Source organism: Centruroides sculpturatus, unplaced genomic scaffold, assembly GCF_000671375.1.
Source record: "Centruroides sculpturatus isolate CEXI.00-Female unplaced genomic scaffold, Cexi_2.0 scaffold2410, whole genome shotgun sequence".
NCBI lineage: Eukaryota > Metazoa > Arthropoda > Arachnida > Scorpiones > Buthidae > Centruroides > Centruroides sculpturatus.
In genome coordinates this window covers 6888-33394 of record NW_019386744.1, presented here as the reverse complement: position 1 = coordinate 33394, position 26507 = coordinate 6888, and the positions used below count along the sequence as shown (strand labels likewise).

The 26507-nt window shown below is 30.3% G+C and overlaps 1 protein-coding gene across 2 annotated transcripts; it reads right to left on the bottom strand.

Annotated features, from left to right (window-relative positions):
* Positions 1–258: 258 nt before the first annotated feature.
* LOC111615702 (transmembrane protein 117-like) lies at positions 259–26507 on the bottom strand. Of its 2 annotated transcripts, XM_023357135.1 has the most exons (7): positions 25650–26489; positions 12077–12336; positions 9483–9718; positions 9154–9414; positions 8944–9070; positions 5298–5453; positions 259–1094 (listed from the first exon to the last, which is right to left on the bottom strand). In XM_023357135.1, the coding sequence occupies exons 1-7, from the start codon at positions 26306–26308 to the stop codon at positions 679–681; spliced, it is 2115 nt and encodes a 704-aa protein (XP_023212903.1). In that variant the 5' UTR covers positions 26309–26489; the 3' UTR covers positions 259–678. The 2 variants fall into 2 exon arrangements, with proteins under 2 accessions (XP_023212903.1, XP_023212904.1); XM_023357136.1 differs by lacking the exons at positions 259–1094; positions 5298–5453 and adding an exon at positions 8575–8874 and having other exon boundaries at positions 25650–26507.

Sequence of the window (26507 nt, the reverse complement as noted above, 5' to 3'; positions counted from 1 at the left end):
ATACTGATATTTTTGTATTTTTTTTTTACATATTCCTTGATTTTTAGTCAAAAATTTTCGACACAGTCGTCCATGTTTTCGTGCTGAAAGGCGTTATATTTTTCTTAAATATTTTATTCTTTAATTTTAAAATAAACCAGCCAAAAGGTAATATTTTAATTATATAATTATATTAAAATATTCGCATGTATATATATACATACATACATATATATACNATACACATACACACATATTTATATACATATACACATATGTATTCATAATTAAATTACTTAAAATTCACCTCTAAAACGAAATACTATCTATTGTTAAATAGCACATAGGAATATAATAAGACTTACATAACTCGATGAATAATAATTGTATATTCACACGACACCTGACGACATATATGCGATTAGAAACCGATAGTGTTTGTCTTTGATGTGGCACTGATGGGTTTTTTTGTTTTTATAATAAGTATAATGTGACATAATTCTGAAAATAATTTCGTCTCGTTTTAAAGACATCGAATACGGTTCACATCCAAAAATATCAACAACTATACATAAACATAGAAGGAACTTGGGTTCCCGTAATTAATCACTTTTTGTGTTATTTGGTTATGTTATCCAACTGACATATATATATATTTCGGATATTTTACATCTTCGTGACACAAACAGACTGTTAACACTATAACGGTTTCTCGCAGGCAATGGACGTTGTTGTATGTTCCTCCCATGCAACAACCAAATCAGCTAACTGACTGGCTGGTTTTGTTTGTTTCTTCTCTCCTTTAGTCCTAGATATTATGTATTGCATTTTGTTACTTCGTTCCCTTCTCCAGCTGCTTCTTGGCACGCTCTTCTTGCGCTTCTTTAATCTCCCGCCGGCTGTGGCATCCGTTTTTGGTGGAAAACGTCCGTAAACATAGGTTAACATGCCAAACATAACAAATGCCAAAAGAGATGGAACGAATGCCATCCCTTTCACATTCATTGGATAACCCAAAAATCGAGAATTCATTAGCATGTCTGTTTCTGTATAACTCCTGTTGGTTTTCGGATTTGGTAAAGATCGTACGCTGTAACTCCATAATGTTTCGTTTCCTAACGAAATAATATTAATTATTATTATTATTAACAAGTGTTAATTAAGCATTAAACTTGCAATACAACAGTCAATAAAGCCAAATAGATAAAGAGATATAGTCGACCCTGCAAATAATGGCCATTTTTTCAAGCACGTTTCTTTTTGTGATGCTTACAAAATAACCTCCAAACAACGGCTACTTTTAAATAACGGTCATTTTTATTTTTATTTTCTCGTCAGTAGCTGTTGTTAAGAGGCTTAACTGTATTTGGATTTTTAACTATAAATGAAACAAATAAGACAAGACGTAGATAATAAAATTTCAAAAATTAATTAGTACTTAATTTTTGATATATTTATTTTATTATTATTTTTAATTTTTATTATTTTTAATTTACTGTATAGGAAAGACCTGAATTTCATTGTGAATTTTATAAAAACCTGGGAAACGTCTTATTAATATCATTGAAACAATAATGATTTACATATAAATAAATAAATATTGCTATATTTTTAAAGGTAATATGCTCAATTGTTTGCTACCGCTAGATTTGGATCATTTTTTGTATGTGGGCATGTATCCTTCATCTTCTAAAGGTTCAAGAATCTTCTAAAGATCAAATACGTTCGTTTAAACATTTAATTTAGATATGAAAATTTTGATAAGGCCATTCGATAATATTGTTTAATCTATGATTTATCAAATGATATAATATTGGAAAAAAGACAATAGGTTGTAGGCATAAAATAAAATGTACGCTATAAACAGAACCTGAGAGAAGTAACATTGAGTCTGGATTAATGTTAAATGAACTTTTTCCTATCATGCTTTTACATTTAAAAAAATTAAATATTTGGAGCTTTAGGAACACCAGTGCATTTGTGAAGTCCTGTGTTGAGAGCTAGGGCCAAATGACGCTACTGTCCATCTTCTCCGTGAGTCTGACCACAATTTAACACTACTGAAAACATATTCCATGCTCACAACTCGTTAGTTTATTTTGAGATTAACCCGAAATCGTAAATGAAAATTGAAGTTACTAACCATAACATTAATCATTACAGTGTTTGAACAGAGCGTAGAGATTCCCAGAGGACATAAGAAACAAATTTCCCTGGAATCCGCGGAATTAGGCGCTCCTATACAATGTTTTTTGTTTACTTCTTTATTACTAGTGTTCCAATATGTATTTTGTCGCAGACCCCCGTTACCCTCTGGGCGACCATACATATAATGAAAAATTTAAAAGCCAAAAATTTTGATGAGTAATCGATTCATTAATAAACAAACACTGAATAGACTCTCAAAAATTTATCTGGCGAAGTCAAAATTTATAAATTCTTAAATTATTAAATACCAGCGTTTGTGTAAAAAATTCAAACTGAGTTACTAATAATATTGCTAATGCAATGATGTAAAACGCCGAAGAATAAGTGAAATGATAAAAAAAAAAAACTTTAAGAAAAATTTTTAAAAATCCTAAAATAATATCTTAATGGTATATTGGCTAAAGGAAAAAGGGGAGCTCATAACATTGCAGTGTACTTCCTTTCTCCCGAATGCACTTATTTACTTTATTTAACAATTTTGCGAATTTTAACAAATAGAATATTTGTATAGCCTACTATGAAATTGAGAAATACCCTAGAAAGGCCATTTTAAAAGGAACTTCAACAGTTAATCCGCTATTTTTATTGAGGACAACACCATGAAACAGCAACATCAACAGCGATGCACAAATATGGTGCTTTCTAAACAATTATTTTAATTTTTAATAAATATATCATGAAACATTAAACTTCTACGATTTTCCAAAAAAATTTCTCACGTTAAATAGGGATGTAAACGCGCACTTGCATCTTTCAAGCACACGTACTGTACATTCACTATACACTTCCCTATAGGCCGTTAAATATGATAAGTCTGATATTTAATAATACTTAATGATATATCTATGTATCATTTATCAACATTATGATTTTACGTAATTATTTAAACTGAAATGTTGCGCTCATACGACATTGGAATTAATTATAGTTACGTTATTTATGAATTAAATTTAGATTATAGAATAATTTAATTAGATTTAATTTCTCGTAATTCCAGTTTCTAAACTTACATTATTAATAACTTTATAATAAACTAACCATTACAAGTCTGTTTTATAAATACGAACATAAATTTCAATAAAATTTGCCGGAATAAATATTTGATGATATTTTTCAAAGCCTAATTTAGAAGAAATTCGGCAGGTTATTTCGTACAACATATAAAGCACTGAAATTACACACTGCTTGTAGTTCGGAATTATCTTGATTGATGAGTCGTAAAAGGAGACAATTTTATACAAGTATTGAATTTACTGCAGATATTTATCGTTGAGAATGCGAAAACTGCTTTTTCCGACTGATACGTATGTCTGGGTAGATTAATTTTTTAAGGGATGGTCTAGACACGACAGACCCCACCTCTCATCACCCGGCCTTGTGGGCTTACCCAAACCCACCCACAATGAGTTTAAAAAGTACCCTATTAATGTCCTCAATCAAAAAGAAATCTATGACTGATACGATAGTTCATACTAAGCACCAATCAAAAAGACACTTTTCTCTCCATTCTTCCCACCATTCACGTCCATATACTTCTGTATTTCTCTTAAATCCCAAAATATTTTATAATTTTTCTTTTTGGGTGTAATGACTGTGCCGACATTGGGAAGATGACCCCAACTCACAGTAGCTGAGTTGCCCCTGTATACTGTATACTCCTTTGTATATTTGATGTTGGCAAATAAAGAGTGTGTGGTAAAGCACACTTCTCATTTGTAAAACAAGCTGTAAAGCAAATCCCCGCTTTACGACCGCTTGCACTACAATCTCAATTTTTATGATCGGAATAAATTTTCTGCTTTAATTACATGAAATTCCATATCTTTCAAGAGGCATCCCTATGTACTGTACAATTTAGTGTTCCCAGAAATCTATCGAGCTTATAAAAATCCAACAACGAGTTGCATAATTTTTCCGGCGAAAATGCTTCTGTTTAAGAAATACTAAGACACATTAGCAGGAAGTTAAAATTGTGTGTGGCGCCATTTGTTGTAAGATGTTATTTAAAAATAACTTTTAATTATTAAATATTATTAATTATTATAAAAAGGCTTAATGTTGAGGGTAAATATGAGTTTTTGAAAATATTGTAAATGCCTATAAAGAGTTTAAAATTTTTATTAAATGTGACTCCACTCGAGATATGACATATGGCCACGTCTATCTTTCCACTTCCTCGACCTTTAACTACCAAAATTTAATGGCATCAATGCTCCTTACCATGCTATCATGCCAAATTTTGTTTATTAATCTTTAATCCATCCCGAGATATTAAACGAAATAGATGACAATACATACAGACACACACCTCATCCCTCCCCCACACACACATACATATCCCAGGTTTCAGATTTCGGCTTTTTTTAGGATCAGTGGTCTCAAAACATTGAGATTCCAAAATCCTGGAGTGTCAAATGTGACACTATTACAATATTATGTTATAACAGCCGGAAAGTAAAAGAAAAATGGTTCAAATAACAACGGCTCGTTTAGGTCGTAAAACGGGGATTTACTTTCTAACCAATTTATAAACCTATTTAACATGTAGATTAGCCGAATTACCTTGATTATTTGATTTCATATAGAGAAAATTAAAAATGCAATCTAACCTCCAATAGCGATCACCTCTAAATAGCAGTCGTGTTTTCAGGAATGTTTCGTTTTGAAATGCTAACAAATTAACCTCTAAAGAACGACAACCTTCCATTTTATCCTATTTTATTATAAGCCACAGTTTGTCCTAAATAATTTCTTAAAATATTCATCTCGACAATTATNAGTCGGATTAGTCTAGAATCGATTAATTTTATGGAAGAAAATCTTTCAAACAGCCATAGTCCGTAAACTTGACACGTGTCGGGTTGTGATTGGAAGGATTCGTAAGAAAGCGGATTCCTAGAGAATGGAACGTATCTCTATCTTATAGGGGGGTCGACTGTATTATTATATCGAATATATATCGTATTTTTGTGTAAAGTTACGTTAACTAAAATCTATACATCTCATTAGAATGTAAGTTATTACATTTTGTTAATTTTCATAAATTAAATAAAAATATCAAAATTATTTTGTATTATGCAAGCATTTTACAGTTCATAAATGGAATTTACCTGTCGCTATTATAGATGGTGTAGATACTGTATAGACACGATGATCCGGTCCTGTATATTGACCGTATGCTTCCGGTTGATAAAAAATTTGATTCTTCCACATATTCAGATCTAATATCATTACTATGACGATGATTCCATAATTAAACCATTTTCCTGAAAGTAAAACAAATTGAGTACTTCTTTCTAAATGCTACGTTACTGACATATTATTGATAATATGATAAAGAAAAAATCAAAGAAATGAGGACTAATTAGGTTTATTTCGTTAAAAATATTTAATGTACGATAACCACGCCAACATTTTATTATATAATATTAGTATGATTACAATCTAGTAAAGTACACGATTATGCTACCAATATACAATATAATACAGTCATATTCAAAAAATAAAGTCTATCAGTGGCCGAGTAGATAACAACCACTGAAAGCTGGTATTTACAATACATAAGTTATATATGTTTATGGTGGTCAAATCTCATTGGTGAGGTTGCAGCTTGCACCTCACCAACGATGCTATTTGGAGTTTTCCGAGTTTTTTCTACGTGTCTAACAGCTAAGTACGGTCCAGTTTTCCGTAGAAAATCCTCCAGAGAGGCATCCCCTTAACAAGAGCGTCCTCGAATAGTGTTGCCTTATTCATCAATCCAATCCAAAATAAAGATAATTGTCCAATCTTTAGATAGAGAAAAAGTAAACAAAATAAAACGCAAAAAAATTTTATTTTGAAAACATTGACATAAATTATTTATGCCAACGTTTCCAGACAATAAAATACCAGGAAAAAGCATAAATTTATGCAAAATATGCAAGCTTCATAAATACAGCAAATACCATGGCATTATTTTTTCCTGTTGCATCGAGTTTAAACGTCGAGGACAGTTTCTTACTGTTTTACTGTATTATACTGACAATGATAATACCACAAAGACATCAGAAGGACAATTTTATAAAAGGAAGAATTACCGGAAAGCTAGAAATATGCCAATCGCAAGAACCATATCCAGACTAATGTGTCTTGTACTCTGTACCGCAGAACATCTTATACAGTCTTTGGATACTGTGTTCTACGATTTCAAAGAACAGGAAATTCCACTATCCCTCAACAGGACCGCTATTTGGCATTAACAGCGCGTCATTACAAAAGAATGTCTGGTAGTCAGCTATGCAAAGAGCTGCCTATGGCCATCGATGTTTACCTTAACGACAAATTGTCGACAGGAAGATTCAAGCAAATATTATTTTTGCAAGATGACCAGTAGGTCACGTTACATTGATACCTGTGCACAAAAGAGCCCATTGAAGACAGTGTCAAAATATTTCCCCATTCATTCACAGTCCAATGTCAATATTCTAGTTCACTGACGAGTCCAAGTGCTATCTACAAAACAATTCTGAATAGAATATGGCAAGAGCGAGGAATCAGATACACTTCCATTTCGGAAAAAAACCAATTTGCAGATAACTGTATCATAGTAAGAGGGCATTACGCTTAATTAATTAATGGCCGAACCGAACTCCATGTTTTTGAAAGAGGTGTCATTAGTGCATAAAGGTAAGAGATAAAGTTATGAATGCCATGGATGCTGAGGATACAGATGGACGATAATGCCTACACAATAGGGCTTCACTCGTCAATGACTTTCTTGACAACGATGATATTCCTTTCGTGGAATGGTCAGCAAGATCCCTGACCTAAATTCCATAAAATAAATGTAGAATGCTGTAGAGAAACGAATTGTATTTTGCAAGCTTTCACCGAAAACTCCCAGAGCTTCAAGACATTCTCAACTGAGCTCATAAACAATTTTATAACCAGCATGAGCTATCGTTGTACAGTGTGTGTGCATGCAGGAGTCAGCTACACGCAATATTAATAGACGCAATACACGCATTTTCTGTCCAAAATGACTTACGACAATGCTTAGTATTTCCTGTTGTTTTTAATTTGACATAATTTAGATAGAAAAATTTTGTTTTTCAACTGTTTTCTAGTTAAAGAGTACAATTTTCCGCTTATATGTTAAGTTTCACGTTATTCTGATCCTGAGATACAGGCCAAAGTAATTATTACGCTTATTTTTTTAGCCATGAGTGTAAATTGATGTCATAATTAAATGAAATTCATCACATTATTATTGGGAAAAACAAGAATAATGGAGTCAGAAATGAAAGAAAGGAACTGAAAATGAAAGTGTAGAAAACAAAATAATCATACTTAGAGAATGAAGAGGTTGGTCACATAAAAAAGCATCTTTCTAGAGGAATGTTTCATGTAAAAGTAAAAACAGAAGACTGAGGGAAAGCAGGAAAAATAAATAAAACAGATAAAAGAAAAAAATCAGAGAAGACTGAAGCAAGATGAAAGAATGTCAGGTTTGAAACGAGAGGAAGTAGTGCAGAGGGTTGACTCATCGACTTGACAAAAAGCTGGGACGCTGAGAAGACAAATAATAATAAACGTCATAATTAGAAATATGTCAATGTTCATATCCATTTTATTTTTTAATCTATTTTTTAATCGTTTAATTTTTTAATTAAATATAATAGGAAATAGCAAGTATAATCATATTAATCATTAATATTTAGATACAAATTGCATACTTGGCTTCATTCGGATACAAATTACCCTTCAGATGTGGCGCGAAATAATTTATAATGCTGCAGAGATTGGTTTTCAATTTCACGTTATTCGATTTGAAGGAAATCTTTATTTGAAGCATTCAAAAATTATATAGTATAAAATTATCGCATCTTCTTTTATCTATTATAGAAAAATATATAAATTCGATATGATATAACGCGGACTCATTTATTCACATCAAATCACATTAAACAGAATTATGCAAATCAAAATTTTGGACACTATTAAATGCATTCTATTGAGTATGTAGTATAAGTTACTAAAACATTACTGGTCATAAGTGTTTTTGTATTAAATAATTAAAAATTATTCAGGATGCTCCAGAAGTCAATTACCGTTTTAATATAAAAGAATTTCATTATAATTTCTACTAAAAAAGTTCAAAATAAACTGTTCTAAACGACATCCTTCATGTTAAATAAATAATTTCCATCATTCTGATACATTTCTACGAATCTAAGTCAGTACGTATATCGGTTGTCTTGGTCTGAGTTAACTGACTCATGGGCCATTTTGCATACTGTAGGAATACATTAAACATGAAATATTCAATATACAAACGAATATTTAAGTTTTAAACCATAATTATTTATTAATCACTTTTAATAAATTACTTCGTTTTTCCATAAAATTTCTGTCTCAGTGGTCGAGTAAAAAAACCAGCGATGTAAACTAAAGGGCTGACCCTGGGCGTCAAAATGACCCCGTAGAATTTCTTCTTCCTTTTGGAATTAACATTGAATTACAGGTTAGCCTCGAGTGCCAAAACTGTTTGGCACGGACCTGGATAAAACCACTGAACACTAGTCATTCGCACCTTGCCAACGGACAGGTCTCGTGGAATTTTCGGTGTTTTTTCATGTATGTAAAAGTAGGGGCCAGATTCCCGTAGAAAATCCTCCCAGGTACCATTAGCAAGTCTTCTAAGTGCTATGTTGCCATATCCTATTAATTAATTAATTAATCTAACGCGATGTTATATATATTTGATAAACTTACCTGAAATATGGAAGACGACGTCCGGAATGCTGACGTATTTTTGAAAAAGTTTAAATTTGAATGATGCCACATGCATGCCTGGTAATTTGATATCCAAATCGCAAACAAAATGTGGAAAATCCCAATCCTAACAAAGATAATAAAAGATGAAATTAATTCATGACTTAAGCCATATTAAATCTAAAAAATGCAATAATTCTTCGTTCATACCTGCATAACAATTAATAAATCCATGACTAGTATAAAAGATGCAAGAAAAGCTCGTGATAATTCTGTTGTAGCAACGAAATCCCTATTTAAATAGTCCCAATTTATGTAATCGCTAACGATTAATGCCACCACTAAAGCGGTTATAACAATGGCACCCGACCAGAAAATGAATATTCTCAATCTTCCATGTTTACTCCAGAATAACCTGAATGGTCTTCCCCACTCTGAGTATAAATTGTCTTGCAACATCATGTCAGTTACCTAAAACATGCATAAACCATAAATTTTTATTATCTAATATATGAATCATTTAAACAAAGAATTCTTACCATCCAGGCAGTAACAAAATCTCCTAACCAGGTGCCACACGCAGCCGCTTTCATAAAATTAGCATTAGTTATACCCATTTGCCCATTAATGACATATCTGCTGGGTTCGGGATGGGCGTATATTAAAAAGAAATTATAAATCCAAGAGAATAAGAAAAGAAATAGGATAACTGTCAAGTACATGATCATCCAAGTGCCTTGTTCGTCTCGAAACATTTTCAAGCGGAACCATCGCCCTGAAATAGATTGATATCTGCAGAAATTTGATATTTAAGCCCATAGTAAAAGTTTTCAATATTTCCCTCCATAGATATTTTTTCAATATTTTAATCGAAAAATACTGTCCATCTCGTAATAAATAATTTATGTTTTAATTACAGTAATTAAAGTAAAAGTGAAACCTCGTTATTTCTGTTCCAATAAACATAACTAATTTACTTTGTAGATCTTCAAAAACGTTTGTTTTCGCTTCTTCAAAAGCATTGCTCTGTATGTTTATTATGCAATAAAACAAAAAAAATCCATACTGTACAATAAATTTACATTGTCTCCACTCACTTAATTGCTTACTGATATGATATGTCTGAGATACAAAGAAACGAAATAGAACAATCGTAAGGGGACATCAAATACGCTATCAGAAAACCATAAATGTCAAAAATAGACAGTTTAAGTGCAAAAAAAAAAACGCCAATCCACGACACCTATAGAACAAAATGGTGCCTGAATGGCTTTTAAACCCCATCCGATTATCTCCGAAGATAATAATTATTATTAATTTGTTCCACTTTACTTTAAATTATATTTTCTTCCTTTTTTTTCTATTTTATGTAAATCTAATATTATTATAATATTAAAGCATTGTTTTAAATTATAAAAATGAGGATAGCATCGCAATGAGATAAGAAACTCCGGAATGCTCCGAGTCTACCACTCTGGAGAATCCAAAATCGAGTCTCAGCCCAGCTGGGAGTACATCCCTTTTCCCTCGTGGAATAGTTTCAGCAGATGTTCACTAGTAGAGGATAAGTCAGTGGAAATCATAAACCACTAAAACAGGGAAAGTGTCCGAGTTCGGAGGCTACATTGTAACTCAGAATATTAAAAAAAAAAAAAACTAGGCTACGCAGCTTCCCCGCTGTACTGATCCTTAGTAACCACTGGCTTACTCCATCCCCTTTCACTACGGATATTATTAGTGGGTTTGATGGAATGGACCGAGCATTACGCTTTTGGCCCGTTTCAAATAAAACTGCAATTTCAGATAGAAGTTCTAACTAGGCCTGGAAGCGTGGAAGCATAAACTATAATCATTCTAACTCGATATTAAAGTGTGAGAAAATTGAGATAGAACTCGTTAAACTCCGGAAGAACAGGTTAACACCATTAGAAATTATTGGAAGTTCTACAGGATAGAACTGTTAAAACAATAATTACTGCAACTTATAACCGTATAAAAAGAAGATAGAAAACTGCTTCCAGCGAAAGTAATCAGAAACGGTTTAAAAAAAATACAACTTGTGTTGATCTTTAATTAACAAAAATATATAAATATCTTCATAAAACGAACAAAATTGGAAAAAATCCATACTTTTTCTGAAAAATGTAATTATTTTCATTTAAATTTTTACTANGCTAAAACACATAAAAATAATATTAAAGTAGCCAAGATATAGCCAAATATTGTAGCGCCACATCACTAGCGGACATTTGAAATTTGCCGACTAGGACGGTCGGTTAACCGAGATGTCGGTTAATCGGGGGTCGGATAATCGAGGTTCTACTGTATTCAAGGTAAAACAAAAGAATACTCCACAGACATATCAAAATGATTATATATTATCACCATAAATATAAAATCAATATACTTTGAAATATTGTAAGCGATATAGAGAGTGATTCAAAAATCAGTTAACCGCATTTCGTTTTGTGCGCTCCAGGAGCCGTATTCTGGTTACTGTCTCTGGTCTCTGGTTTCTTGTCTCTCACAAGCCTGTCTCTGATTGACTAATCCAAATGATTAGCCAATCAGCGACCAGCTTGTGAGAGACGAGAGACCAGAGACAGTGACCAGAATACGATCCCAGAGACAGTGACCAGGTACTCTTGAAATTGGTCTAATGGCCGAGGTTAAGGTGGCAGCCTGCCGCTCACGGGACTCGAGATCGAATCCAGACGAATCGAAAAACATCAGGAATTTTTTCAGGAGTAGTCGGTCCGGATAAGTCGGGCCCATTCCTCACCATCCGGCCGCCCCAATGGGGAACTTCCAACCCATATTGGGCTTGCTAGAAAGGCCCTCTTGGTGCCCACAGGGCAAAAGAGTTTCAAAAGAGAAGCATTTGCGAATATGAATCTTTAACTGAATTTGTTAAGGCATTGTAAATTGTATATTTACAGTGGTTTATTCTTTACTGCGGTTAACTAACTTTTGGCCACTCTTTATTATATGTGAGAAAGTCATAAATCATAGCAATTTGCAAAAAAATAATAAAATCATTTAAGTTAATATAAATACCTTCATTTGATTAAATAAGTTATTTAATATAGTTATTAACGAGGTTTCATTGAAAATAAAATTAAAAAATACTCACGAAGCACCACGTGATGAATGAAGTACTTTCCACATAGAAGTCCGATGAGAATGGCCATCAACCATAACGCTACTTTCAAAACGCACCATCCCCATTCGTCGGGATATTTTGTAGCCACGAAAGAGAATACATTCCCCACTATGGGTATTTCACTCTCTGTATGGCTATGGGATACGGGATCCTCGGCAAATATTAAGAAATTGCAGAATATAACAAAATACGATACAAACAATCGAGCGTATGGATGCTGGAAATAATATCTGAAAAATGGAGATATATGAAATTTCATAAACATTACACATTCGAAAATATGTCTTTAGCCCATGATTCAGTCTAGTGAAGTCACACGAAAGATTTTTAATATTCAAAAAATTTGGAATTTCCTAATTCTGCAAGATTCATCAAGAAAGTTTTATCTATAATTTTAATACAACTTCGAGCAGATAGAAAATTTCAGAAAATGTGTATAATAATTACAAAATTTTATAAGAAAATGCTTGATTTCTTTAAATATTTTTATGATTGCTTTTAAACACCATCCGATTATCTCCGAAGATAATTATTATTATTAATTTGTTCCACTTTAAATTATAATATTTTATTTTTTTACTATTTTATGTAAATCTAATATTATTATAATATTAAAGCATTGTTTTAAATTATAAAAATGAGGATAGCATCGCAATGAGATAAGAAACTCCGGAATGCTCCGAGTCTACCACTCTGGAGAATCCAAAATCGAGTCTCAGCCCAGCTGGGAGTACATCCCTTTTCCCTCGTGGAATAGTTTCAGCAGATGTTCACTAGTAGAGGATAAGTCAGTGGAAATCATAAACCACTAAAACAGGGAAAGTGTCCGAGTTCGGAGGCTACATTGTAACTCAGAATATTAAAAAAAAAAAAAACTAGGCTACGCAGCTTCCCCGCTGTACTGATCCTTAGTAACCACTGGCTTACTCCATCCCCTTTCACTACGGATATTATTAGTGGGTTTGATGGAATGGACCGAGCATTACGCTTTTGGCCCGTTTCAAATAAAACTGCAATTTCAGATAGAAGTTCTAACTAGGCCTGGAAGCGTGGAAGCATAAACTATAATCATTCTAACTCGATATTAAAGTGTGAGAAAATTGAGATAGAACTCGTTAAACTCCGGAAGAACAGGTTAACACCATTAGAAATTATTGGAAGTTCTACAGGATAGAACTGTTAAAACAATAATTACTGCAACTTATAACCGTATAAAAAGAAGATAGAAAACTGCTTCCAGCGAAAGTAATCAGAAACGGTTTAAAAAAAAATACAACTTGTGTTGATCTTTAATTAACAAAAATATATAAATATCTTCATAAAACGAACAAAATTGGAAAAAATCCATACTTTTTCTGAAAAATGTAATTATTTTCATTTAAATTTTTACTATTGAATATGTTAATTGAATATTTAAGAAATTCAATTAAACAAATAAATAAAAATAAGTTTAATTTTACAATTATTCATTTAAAAAATACACAATTTTTAATTCTTCATTAATTTAAAAAATTTTAATTAAATAAGATTACATCGAACAAATTAAAAAAACCCCTTAATTTGTGAATAATTTTACGAAGGAAATCGTTCATTTTATATTTCAACATATTATTAAATCGGCTGAAAATGTGAACTATTTTCTTTATTTTTATTTTTCTTCAAATATTTAAAATAATAATTGAGCCTAAAAAAATACTTGAAATTAGTATAGTAACAGAAAGGCCCTCTCCCAACAAGAGCCTTTGTGTCGGACGTTAGTGACGTTTAGTTTGTAAATATCATTAATTCCTGTAAATTGACTTTGCTTTAATTATTAAATATTTTACTTATTACTACGAATGAATTACATATTATATTTTTAACAGAAGTAACGAGATGAGCACGGTTAGATTTAGTCTAGTAAATTACAGCTGTGAATCAAGATTTCTTTCAGGGAGTGTCTAAAAAGGTAGTACCTCCCGGAAATTGGAAAATACACTCTCTTATAACGTTAAATAAACAATATTGTAAAATTATTATTGTTTTTATGTATACGTATATATGTGTATACAGCCTACGTATAAGAGGTTCATCCACTAAATAATAAAATTTAAAAGTATGAGCCCTAAACTGAAGCCACATAGCTGGATAATCTACGAGATCTGTTTAACTTTGTAAAAAAAAAGCAACACAAGGACAATCTGAAAAGGCTATATAGTGCCTCCCGAGAGAAGTTCATGCAGAAAACTGGCTCCCATTTAGGTATTAGGCACCTGAAGAAATAGGAAAACTCCACGAGCGTTGAGTGGTTTTACTCACTCAGCCAAAGGAGAAAGGGTCTGTTATTTAGAATCTTGAGAGAACGGCTGCATGGCCGAGTAGTTAAGATGGCAGCATACCCTAGAAATTTTTTGGAGGTCCTCGAACCTCACCACCCACTATCCTAGTATGAGCTTAGCCGAATAAGCTTGAATAAAGGCTCTTTTAGTGTCTAAAATATTGTAAGCGATATAGAGAGTGAAAGAGTCAACGAAAAAGGAATGGATTAACGAAAATAATAATTTTAAAAAATAATAAAAAAATAATATTAAGCTTTCAAATAAAGGTTTATAAGTTACCAGAACTTCTTGATTCTTGATTTATCGATTCAAGTTTTAAAATGGGATGGTTCTATATTTTAAACTTCCCTTTTTAATATCTTCTATTGTGAATTTTCTACTCTATCATTCCACATTGTATTGCATGTCGGCTTATGAAGGATTACTCTTACAGACTTCAACAATTGTGCGGATATTCTTCTTCTTCGTTCAGTTTAAATAAAAAATGACAGAAATTCTGTAGTTACAATCAACGTCTGGCAATTACTGTTAATTCACAACACCATTTCAAGAGAAAAATTACAAATTAAACAGTAATAATTGCTGTTTTCTAAAGTCAAATCTTAATATTAAAAATACATTTTTTGCGTGTTTCTGTTTTTACTGTTTAATAAATTAATTTAAATTATAATTACTTATAATTATCGTCTAATTTCTTCTTGAAAATTCTTTTTCTTTCAAGTAAGATGCATTTTAAATTCCAAACAATGCGGCTTATCAAATTTACAAGTTAAAAATGAAGAAATAAATTCAATTATGAAATACATAATAATTTAAGTTAATTAAAAATAGTTTTTTTGCAATTTTGTTACAGTAACAACATTAACTGCTAATTTAATATGTAAAAAAACATATTTATATACTTTTTACATATTAAAAAATTAGCAATTAATTTTTTGAAGATATATATATATATATAGTTTAACTGAATAAAATAAATGTCAAAAATCACGAATTTTTAAAATTGATTTACGAATATATTGATAGAAAATCTTATAAAATAGTAATAAAAAAATTATTTAGATAATTGAAAAAAATCTACAAGTAACTTAGTCTATATATGTACAGTATATAATAGAATGTATACTGTCTGTCTGTATATCTGTTCTCTATATACTTCTGAACCCTTTGACCAATCTGCACCAAATTCTTCATAGTTACTGTCTAGGTCCCTGCGGAAAATGCAGGCTATCATAAAATCTCTATATCCCTTATTTCGTCCTTATACATCCTAAAACCTTTGACCGATCCGGATCGTAAGTTTTTCTAGGATCCTGAGGAAACTATGCTATTATAAAACTACGCCACTCCATTCCCCTGAAATTTCCTGATGAAGATAACAATAGTAGACTAAAATAACCAAACTTTTAAAGCGGTTTTCAGTTTTAATGTTTCTCCTTATTATAAATACAGTACTTGTCACCCGGGAAAATCTGCTAGTTAATAATATAAAACTAAATTATGATATAAAAAAATGCATCTTCAGACTTAAAAATGACTTAAATTATCGTTAAATATTGTTTACGTGTTAATTATTCCCATAAATAAAACAATATATTGTTATGTTAATGATGAGTGAAGCAGAAAACAGCGCGATTCTGTTCAAACAATAATTGTTTGAACAGAATCGCGACAAGTTTCACAAAGAGAGAGGATCACAAATAAATTGTGAAGAGTCATTTAAGAATCTGAAGTTTCTGTAGTTAATTCCATGCATTTTAATTCCTTAATTTTAGTAAATTAAGGAATTAAATTATAAACAAAATGTACTTTTCGTTATGGATTCATAGCGTGTACCGTAAGTGAACCAGTCAGTATAAACCTGTATCGGATTGTACTGAATAATGATAAATTTTAACTACCTTTTGAGTTTAATCATTTTAATTATAATTAAACTAGTTCATAATTACAATAACGCTAATTCACACTAGTTTGTAACTACTATAAATTAATATTAGATCATAAGGGAAATTCAACATATAATGATATCTCCATGAACATAAAATAGTAGAATGTAAGTATTAAATATATANAAATAATAATAAATTTAAAAGCATGAGATCTTGCATGAGACTGTATCGTCCTTTAACTGTAGATTATAATGTTATGACACGACTTTTACATTATGCAATTTTAAACAAATAAAGGACATTCATAAGTCACTGCTTGCCCAGAACCTCCTGTAATCTTTTATATTAGAATTTATATAAAATTCACGTTTTTAATTAACAAAATTCTTGAAAAAAAAAGGAATTTTAAACGATCTTCGAAACTTTTAAACTAGAGTAAAAAATAAACTTTAAGAAATTTTTCGACTTTTATTTATGCCTCTATGATATAAATTTAATTGTTAAATTAATTAAAATATAATTTAAAAAATTAAGTAAACAGAATCAACAAAATTTAGAAAAAGAAATTAATTACTTTGAGTAAACTTCATTTAATTTTCGACAAATTATTGAGATTTATGCAGTAATTTCTGCAGAATATTCCAGCACTAAATTTTCTCAAAAAGATTTTTTACTTTTACAATCAACATCTAATTAAACACCAAATACAACAGATACCGGACACCTCTCTTTTACGATCTAATTGGTTTATTCAAACTGTCGTAAAGCGAGCTACAATTTTGACATAAGTTCAGCGTCATAGATTGAGATTATGTTCTTGAAAATAAACAATTTTAATTGGGAAATAGCACGCGGATGGTCAACGAGACATGTTGAATTTTATATAATCTTAATAGAAAATTAACACGCATCGTAAAAGCAGGTTTCTAGAGCGAAAGGTCGTACAGCGAGGTTTGTAAAGAAATATGTCGTAAAGCGGAGTGTATTGATCTAAATATAAATTTAAGCATTAAAATGATTCTGAATTTCTCTACCAATTAAATTTAATCACTTATTTAGTTATTTTTAAATATAAATTTAATATTTTATAAAATAACTTTTAACAATGTTTTTAGCATATTATTATATCATAAAAGAATTTAATTCTTAAGATTATATGCAGATTATTCAATAAATATTTTTGATTATTTAAGAACTAAAATAGCACATTCAGCTTAAATGATTGTTAAGTAATTATTTTAAAAATTAAATCTGAATAAAAATACTTGATCAATATTTTAAAATAAAACATTTTACACATAAAAAAAAGTTAATAGTTATATTTTGTAAGAAGTGTATAATTTTAATATTTTTTTTATATTAAATAATAATAAAGGAGGAAAAATTATTGAGAAAAGCAAATTTGGTGTAAGAAGGTTTTCTATTAACACTCTCGCAACGTTATTATAACTGTTTTTCGAGGAAAAATAAAAAAAATGCTAACTTATAAGTGGAAAATTAAAACAAAAATAAAAATAGAAGTAAAAAATTTTTTAAAAAATTAAAAAATGCTTTGTGTAAAAATTATTAAAAAATAAAAAATCGAAGTAAAGAATGAAAATAATGAAAAAATGGAATAAAAAATTGGAAAAAGGAAAAGATTAAAAAATTTAATCGGACTTCATCAAAAATAATCAATACCACGGCATTATATAAGAAGAAAATCTTCAGAATATTGGATCCAATTGATTCCTGATGAATAGTATTATGTTCATTATAAAGCGCGTTAATGCTAGATACTGTTATTATACAAAAAAAATTACTTCTCACTTTAAATTTTCTTAACATTTTCTTGGAAGAAATTTTACACTTTACTAATTTTAGTGTATAAATATCAATTTATATCTTTGTACAACATGATAATTCGTAAGTAGACTAGTTATGAATTACCAAGTAATTAAATATTCATTTACGAAGCAAATTGTTAAAATATATATGTATATAAAGCAGTTCATATAATCTTGTTTTCTCTGTTTAAAACTGTTTTTAAAATAATAGAAAGAAGTAATGGTAGGCCTGATCCTTCTTTAAATATACGAGGGTCGTTTATTCACTGGAAAATTTTATTTTTGAGGTATTTAAAATATTATTATGATATAAAGAGTTTAATATTCACATTTCTTACACCGTTGTGTATTGTTTAATCTTATACAGTATTATTATATATAATCGAATAAGTAATTATATAAATTGCAAAAGAAATCGATATGATGCTCTTTCATCTTCATTTCTTCAGTTTCCTAATACCTTTAATATAATACCTTTAATATAAGTAAATGAAATCACCCTTTTCCTGTCTCCATTACTTTGCCTGTGTATGAAGAAAAATATAAAGTAGATAATCCGTTTAGCTTTAACGATTTATGGATGGCGTCAGAGCGACTGTACAAACATGGCGCCGAGACTCCATTTCATTCCATTACTTTAGTTTATTCTATTTTTTTTTTTTTTGATTCCTTCATTTTAAATTTTATGATCAAAGTTTTAAAATTTACGTATTTAAAAGTAGTGAAGGTTTCATTACTGAAAGTTTGAAACTTCGAGTAAAACGGGGGGAAGCTGAAACTCATTAGCTAATTATAAGTACTGTACACAAAAGAAATTTTTAAATTTTAAATGTTTTATAAGATAAATATTTTTTAAAGGATAATATTTTTATCGATTGATAGAAAATTTTACCAATTATAATGTATTTCGTTCGCTATTCACGCATACACCATAGTCGATACCCACCAAAATTATTGCTTAAACAGAAGCTTGTATCTGTCCTTAAAAAACTAATCAATAAAATAATTATTATTATTTAAATTTAAAACAGAATTAAGAATATTCAATTAGGAATTTGTCGAATGTAATGTCCCATCGATGTCCGAATGGATAAAACCACTGGACACTGAGAATCAGTCGCGGGTTCGCGGGTTGCTCTCGTGGAGTTTCCCAAAAGAAGATGAGGAAACATTCCACTGAATTTTGTGTGTTTTCATCCTGTTATTTACAACACGATTATAAAATCTGAATTTAAATTATGCGAAACAAGTTTTCGATTCTTAAAACTATTGCTAGTTTAATTAAGAGTTTAAAAAAATCACTCGTTTTACGATCGTATGAAGTCGAACTCCAAGGAATTAATGAGTTGTATTCAAGACCATAAATTTTCGGTTGAATAGAAGCTTCATAAAAGAGCATTTTAGAAAGGCGTGGAATTTCGGTTTACTGGATCCAACGTAATCAACATACTCATATTTGGCAAGCAATTGTATTAAAATCGATTGATGTAACTTACATAAAAATCTCGAGAGATTTTTAAAATTAAGTTTAGTAATTATAACGTAATCTGTATATTTTATTATTAAACAAAATTCACGTAGCATTATTACAAATGACAACGTTTTGAAGCGTATTTTAAGCTTAATCCAGAGAGAAAATTAACTTAAAATATACATAATTTGTAGACGGACATAAAAGTTTATTTGACGCTTTCTTAATACGTTCTTCTCATACGAAGGAACATCAACACTAACGAATCAACCTTTGTAAAATCTTCTCGCCCTTTTGCGCGTCTTTTAAGTACNTATATATATTTATTTAATACTTACATTCTACTATTATATATATATATATATATATATGTTATTCGGTAATTTTATGTATCCTACACTTTTATGTTATTCATTTACAGTCTAACTCGATATAGTTTCTAAATAGCGCCAACCGCGTAAATCGACATGAAAAGGATCTTTTCCATAATATTAAATATTGAATAGAGATTATAAGGATTACGGATAATATTGTGTAATAATATTGATCCTTAAATATTGAACCCTTCAGTAGCTGTGAAGTTCGTGGTGTAAATGACACTGTTATCACCAAATCACTCGGCCCATCACTAGTCGAGTGGTAACACCTAAATAGGGACCAGTTTCCTATAGAAAGTCCTCCCGGGAGCGTCACCCTCGGCAGATCGCCCAAGTGTCGCATTGCAGTAAACAAATAAAACAAATATAGGACCTTGCGCTCTTACAGACCTCAGATAATGCATAAATGTTTGCAAAGTCGGATTTGTACATAAAGTAAGCAACATATAACGCAGAGCCTCGCGATAGCAGGCGAGAGTTTAGGATTTCACGCTTTTAAATTTATTTCTTCAAATATTTAAAATAATAATTGAGCCTAAAAAAATACTTGAAATTAGTATAGTAACAGAAAGGCCCTCTCCCAACAAGAGCCTTTGTGTCGGACGTTAGTGACATTTAGTTTGTAAATATCATTAATTCCTGTAAATTGACTTTGCTTTAATTATTAAATATTTTACTTATTACTACGAATGAATTACATATTATATTTTTNGATTTGTACATAAAGTAAGCAACATATAACGCAGAGCCTCGCGATAGCAGGCGAGAGTTTAGGACTTCACGCTTTTAAATTTATTATTATTCGTTAGAGGAGGAATAGTTTCTTATACTTTATAGATTAGGATGACAACAGGCTTAATTTGATGTTAGTTAATTATTCAGAATCCGAATTAATTAGTATTGTAGACTTTGGACAATTCTGTTATGGCCCCAAGCTTTAAGAAACCCTCCTCCCCATCAAATAATAATAAATTTAAAAGCATGAGATCTTGCATGAGACTGTATCGTCCTTTAACTGTAGACTATAATGTTATGACACGACTTTTACATTATGCAATTTTAAACAAATAAAGGACATTCATAAGTCACTGCTTGCCCAGAACCTCCTGTAATCTTTTATATTAGAATTTATATAAAATTCACGTTTTTAATTAACAAAATTCTTGAAAAAAAAAGGAATTTTAAACGATCTTCGAAACTTTTAAACTAGAGTAAAAAATAAACTTTAAGAAATTTTTCGACTTTTATTTATGCCTCTATGATATAAATTTAATTGTTAAATTAATTAAAATATAATTTAAAAAATTAAGTAAACAGAATCAACAAAATTTAGAAAAAGAAATTAATTACTTTGAGTAAACTTCATTTAATTTTCGACAAATTATTGAGATTTATGCAGTAATTTCTGCAGAATATTCCAGCACTAAATTTTCTCAAAAAGATTTTTTACTTTTACAATCAACATCTAATTAAACACCAAATACAACAGATACCGGACACCTCTCTTTTACGATCTAATTGGTTTATTCAAACTGTCGTAAAGCGAGCTACAATTTTGACATAAGTTCAGCGTCATAGATTGAGATTATGTTCTTGAAAATAAACAATTTTAATTGGGAAATAGCACGCGGATGGTCAACGAGACATGTTGAATTTTATATAATCTTAATAGAAAATTAACACGCATCGTAAAAGCAGGTTTCTAGAGCGAAAGGTCGTACAGCGAGGTTTGTAAAGAAATATGTCGTAAAGCGGAGTGTATTGATCTAAATATAAATTTAAGCATTAAAATGATTCTGAATTTCTCTACCAATTAAATTTAATCACTTATTTAGTTATTTTTAAATATAAATTTAATATTTTATAAAATAACTTTTAACAATGTTTTTAGCATATTATTATATCATAAAAGAATTTAATTCTTAAGATTATATGCAGATTATTCAATAAATATTTTTGATTATTTAAGAACTAAAATAGCACATTCAGCTTAAATGATTGTTAAGTAATTATTTTAAAAATTAAATCTGAATAAAAATACTTGATCAATATTTTAAAATAAAACATTTTACACATAAAAAAAAGTTAATAGTTATATTTTGTAAGAAGTGTATAATTTTAATATTTTTTTTATATTAAATAATAATAAAGGAGGAAAAATTATTGAGAAAAGCAAATTTGGTGTAAGAAGGTTTTCTATTAACACTCTCGCAACGTTATTATAACTGTTTTTCGAGGAAAAATAAAAAAAATGCTAACTTATAAGTGGAAAATTAAAACAAAAATAAAAATAGAAGTAAAAAATTTTTTAAAAAATTAAAAAATGCTTTGTGTAAAAATTATTAAAAAATAAAAAATCGAAGTAAAGAATGAAAATAATGAAAAAATGGAATAAAAAATTGGAAAAAGGAAAAGATTAAAAAATTTAATCGGACTTCATCAAAAATAATCAATACCACGGCATTATATAAGAAGAAAATCTTCAGAATATTGGATCCAATTGATTCCTGATGAATAGTATTATGTTCATTATAAAGCGCGTTAATGCTAGATACTGTTATTATACAAAAAAAATTACTTCTCACTTTAAATTTTCTTAACATTTTCTTGGAAGAAATTTTACACTTTACTAATTTTAGTGTATAAATATCAATTTATATCTTTGTACAACATGATAATTCGTAAGTAGACTAGTTATGAATTACCAAGTAATTAAATATTCATTTACGAAGCAAATTGTTAAAATATATATGTATATAAAGCAGTTCATATAATCTTGTTTTCTCTGTTTAAAACTGTTTTTAAAATAATAGAAAGAAGTAATGGTAGGCCTGATCCTTCTTTAAATATACGAGGGTCGTTTATTCACTGGAAAATTTTATTTTTGAGGTATTTAAAATATTATTATGATATAAAGAGTTTAATATTCACATTTCTTACACCGTTGTGTATTGTTTAATCTTATACAGTATTATTATATATAATCGAATAAGTAATTATATAAATTGCAAAAGAAATCGATATGATGCTCTTTCATCTTCATTTCTTCAGTTTCCTAATACCTTTAATATAATACCTTTAATATAAGTAAATGAAATCACCCTTTTCCTGTCTCCATTACTTTGCCTGTGTATGAAGAAAAATATAAAGTAGATAATCCGTTTAGCTTTAACGATTTATGGATGGCGTCAGAGCGACTGTACAAACATGGCGCCGAGACTCCATTTCATTCCATTACTTTAGTTTATTCTATTTTTTTTTTTTTTGATTCCTTCATTTTAAATTTTATGATCAAAGTTTTAAAATTTACGTATTTAAAAGTAGTGAAGGTTTCATTACTGAAAGTTTGAAACTTCGAGTAAAACGGGGGGAAGCTGAAACTCATTAGCTAATTATAAGTACTGTACACAAAAGAAATTTTTAAATTTTAAATGTTTTATAAGATAAATATTTTTTAAAGGATAATATTTTTATCGATTGATAGAAAATTTTACCAATTATAATGTATTTCGTTCGCTATTCACGCATACACCATAGTCGATACCCACCAAAATTATTGCTTAAACAGAAGCTTGTATCTGTCCTTAAAAAACTAATCAATAAAATAATTATTATTATTTAAATTTAAAACAGAATTAAGAATATTCAATTAGGAATTTGTCGAATGTAATGTCCCATCGATGTCCGAATGGATAAAACCACTGGACACTGAGAATCAGTCGCGGGTTCGCGGGTTGCTCTCGTGGAGTTTCCCAAAAGAAGATGAGGAAACATTCCACTGAATTTTGTGTGTTTTCATCCTGTTATTTACAACACGATTATAAAATCTGAATTTAAATTATGCGAAACAAGTTTTCGATTCTTAAAACTATTGCTAGTTTAATTAAGAGTTTAAAAAAATCACTCGTTTTACGATCGTATGAAGTCGAACTCCAAGGAATTAATGAGTTGTATTCAAGACCATAAATTTTCGGTTGAATAGAAGCTTCATAAAAGAGCATTTTAGAAAGGCGTGGAATTTCGGTTTACTGGATCCAACGTAATCAACATACTCATATTTGGCAAGCAATTGTATTAAAATCGATTGATGTAACTTACATAAAAATCTCGAGAGATTTTTAAAATTAAGTTTAGTAATTATAACGTAATCTGTATATTTTATTATTAAACAAAATTCACGTAGCATTATTACAAATGACAACGTTTTGAAGCGTATTTTAAGCTTAATCCAGAGAGAAAATTAACTTAAAATATACATAATTTGTAGACGGACATAAAAGTTTATTTGACGCTTTCTTAATACGTTCTTCTCATACGAAGGAACATCAACACTAACGAATCAACCTTTGTAAAATCTTCTCGCCCTTTTGCGCGTCTTTTAAGTACATTTTCGTCCTAGATTTTTATTTTTATATAACTTTTGCAAGATTCTAACACCAGAAGGACTTTTTAAAGCAATTTCACATACATGTAGGCGGAGAAAAGCATATAAAGATTGACTACACTACTGTTTAATTGCGTTTGTGTCTTTATACTTGTATACGTCTCCTTTGCTAATAATTAATTTATTTCTACTACTGTTCAATTGTTTCTGTGATTTTTACGTGTTCTTCTTCCACTGTTTAATCGTGTTTCTGTATCCTTTTATATATGTTCACAAGAACACAATTAAACACTAGTGTAATTATTTTCATGTTCGTCTCAAATTGTGTATAATTTAAATATTTCAGCTTTCACAATATTAAAAAAAGGGAACTAATTAGTGTGAAACTTTATAATTGCGTTCCTATGTAATTATTTCGACTTTTATCGACATTTTATTAATTACTCCACTTCTCTAATTTTAAATTAGCTGAATGCTTTATTTATTATCCAGGGGATTATAGTTAAATAGCGTTCATTTTACAAAATGAGAAAAATATTTACATATTTCATTTCTAGAAGCGTTAATTTCTAATGAAATTTTGGAAAAAATAATCATTAAAATCAAACTGAATCAATTGATAAATAAGTAAATTCCAACATAATTCAAATGCGTGATTAATTTCATTTTGAGTTATATAAATGGACTTTAATGAGGCATACAAATTCCTCTTAAAAATTCCATCCTTCTTCATCATTTGAAGCTACTTTTTTCGATAATTTTTTTTATTAAAGACTTAAAATACCTCTTGGAACTTATTCGTATGAGAAATATAAATATTTAAATTAAAATCAATTATCAAAGTCGAATTTGCACGTAAACTACAGTTTAAGTACTCACGCTACGAAGATCCTTGCTTCATCCTTAAAAAGAAAAATATAATAGTCTATGTATTGTCCATTACTATTAAGTGGAAAGGCCTATTATCTATTACAGTTTAGGACGACAACATTACTAAAATGTTTTTTGTTATTCTATGGAAGGTCCTCATATATTATAATAACTTATATAAGAGACCCTTCTACAAAATAACGATGGATAGTACATATTAATTTCTTTAGGTCCCTAAAGAGTCTAAATTAGGCCCGGTTATTATTTAATCGTCTTACGAATTTTGCTTTGTTTTGTGTTTAAGTTCGATTATAAAATTGACGAAACGAAATGCATGTGCAATGCCACGAAAAATAGAGATATATGACATCACTATACTAGATATTATGGGCAATTTATGAGACTTACCTGAAATCTTTTTCCATATAAAGAGAATAGACACTTTGACTATCCACATCGTGCTTATTTTGATTATGGATAATTTCAACCGAATCTGTAGATTGGTCTGTGGTTCCTCCGATTTTTGACGATTCTGTAGTTGGACTTGCAACAGCAGTTTCGGTTTCCTCGTCTAATTTGTTCTCTTCGGGAAGGTGAAGTGGCTTGGATGCTGGCAGGGGTGGAGAGCAAGGATAATCGGTTAAGCTGGCAGATAATGAACTCTTGGCACTGTCGTCTATGTAACGTATGTCTTTTAGTTTTGATTCTAGATTTGTTTCCGTTTCTTTGGGTTGGCAGTGAGGATTGAAAGTGACAGTGGTTCGACCGCCGAGTTTTTCCGAAGCGGTGCGCCTCGATGGCAATACGAATTGCAAACAGGTGGGTTCGACGCACGAGTCGGATTTCGGGCGATCCTTCCTGGATAGATAAGGTAAACCTGACACACTCGGAGTGGACGAAGAGGGCCAACTGTCGAGTGATGTCCGGCTGCCTGACGTGTACTTTTCTTCAATATGGCGAATTGCTTCAGCAGTGACGGCTTCCCAACCGTCTAGGTATGGATCGGATGCGTCACGTTCCATTTGGCACATGACGTATTCAAGATAAGGCCGCGCGTAAGGCGGCATCGGGGATTTAATTAGGCGGCATCGGGGCCGCGCGTGGGGGGAATGGATGAGTGAATGGAATTCTCATGTTCCGCTTAACAAAGCAACGACGACGAGACGCTAATCGTTCCATGTCACACTGTAAAAGGCCTCGTGGTCACTGGCACCCTGCAATAAGAAAAGATGGACACTTGTTGAGTACAGCATAAAGCGGTTTCCT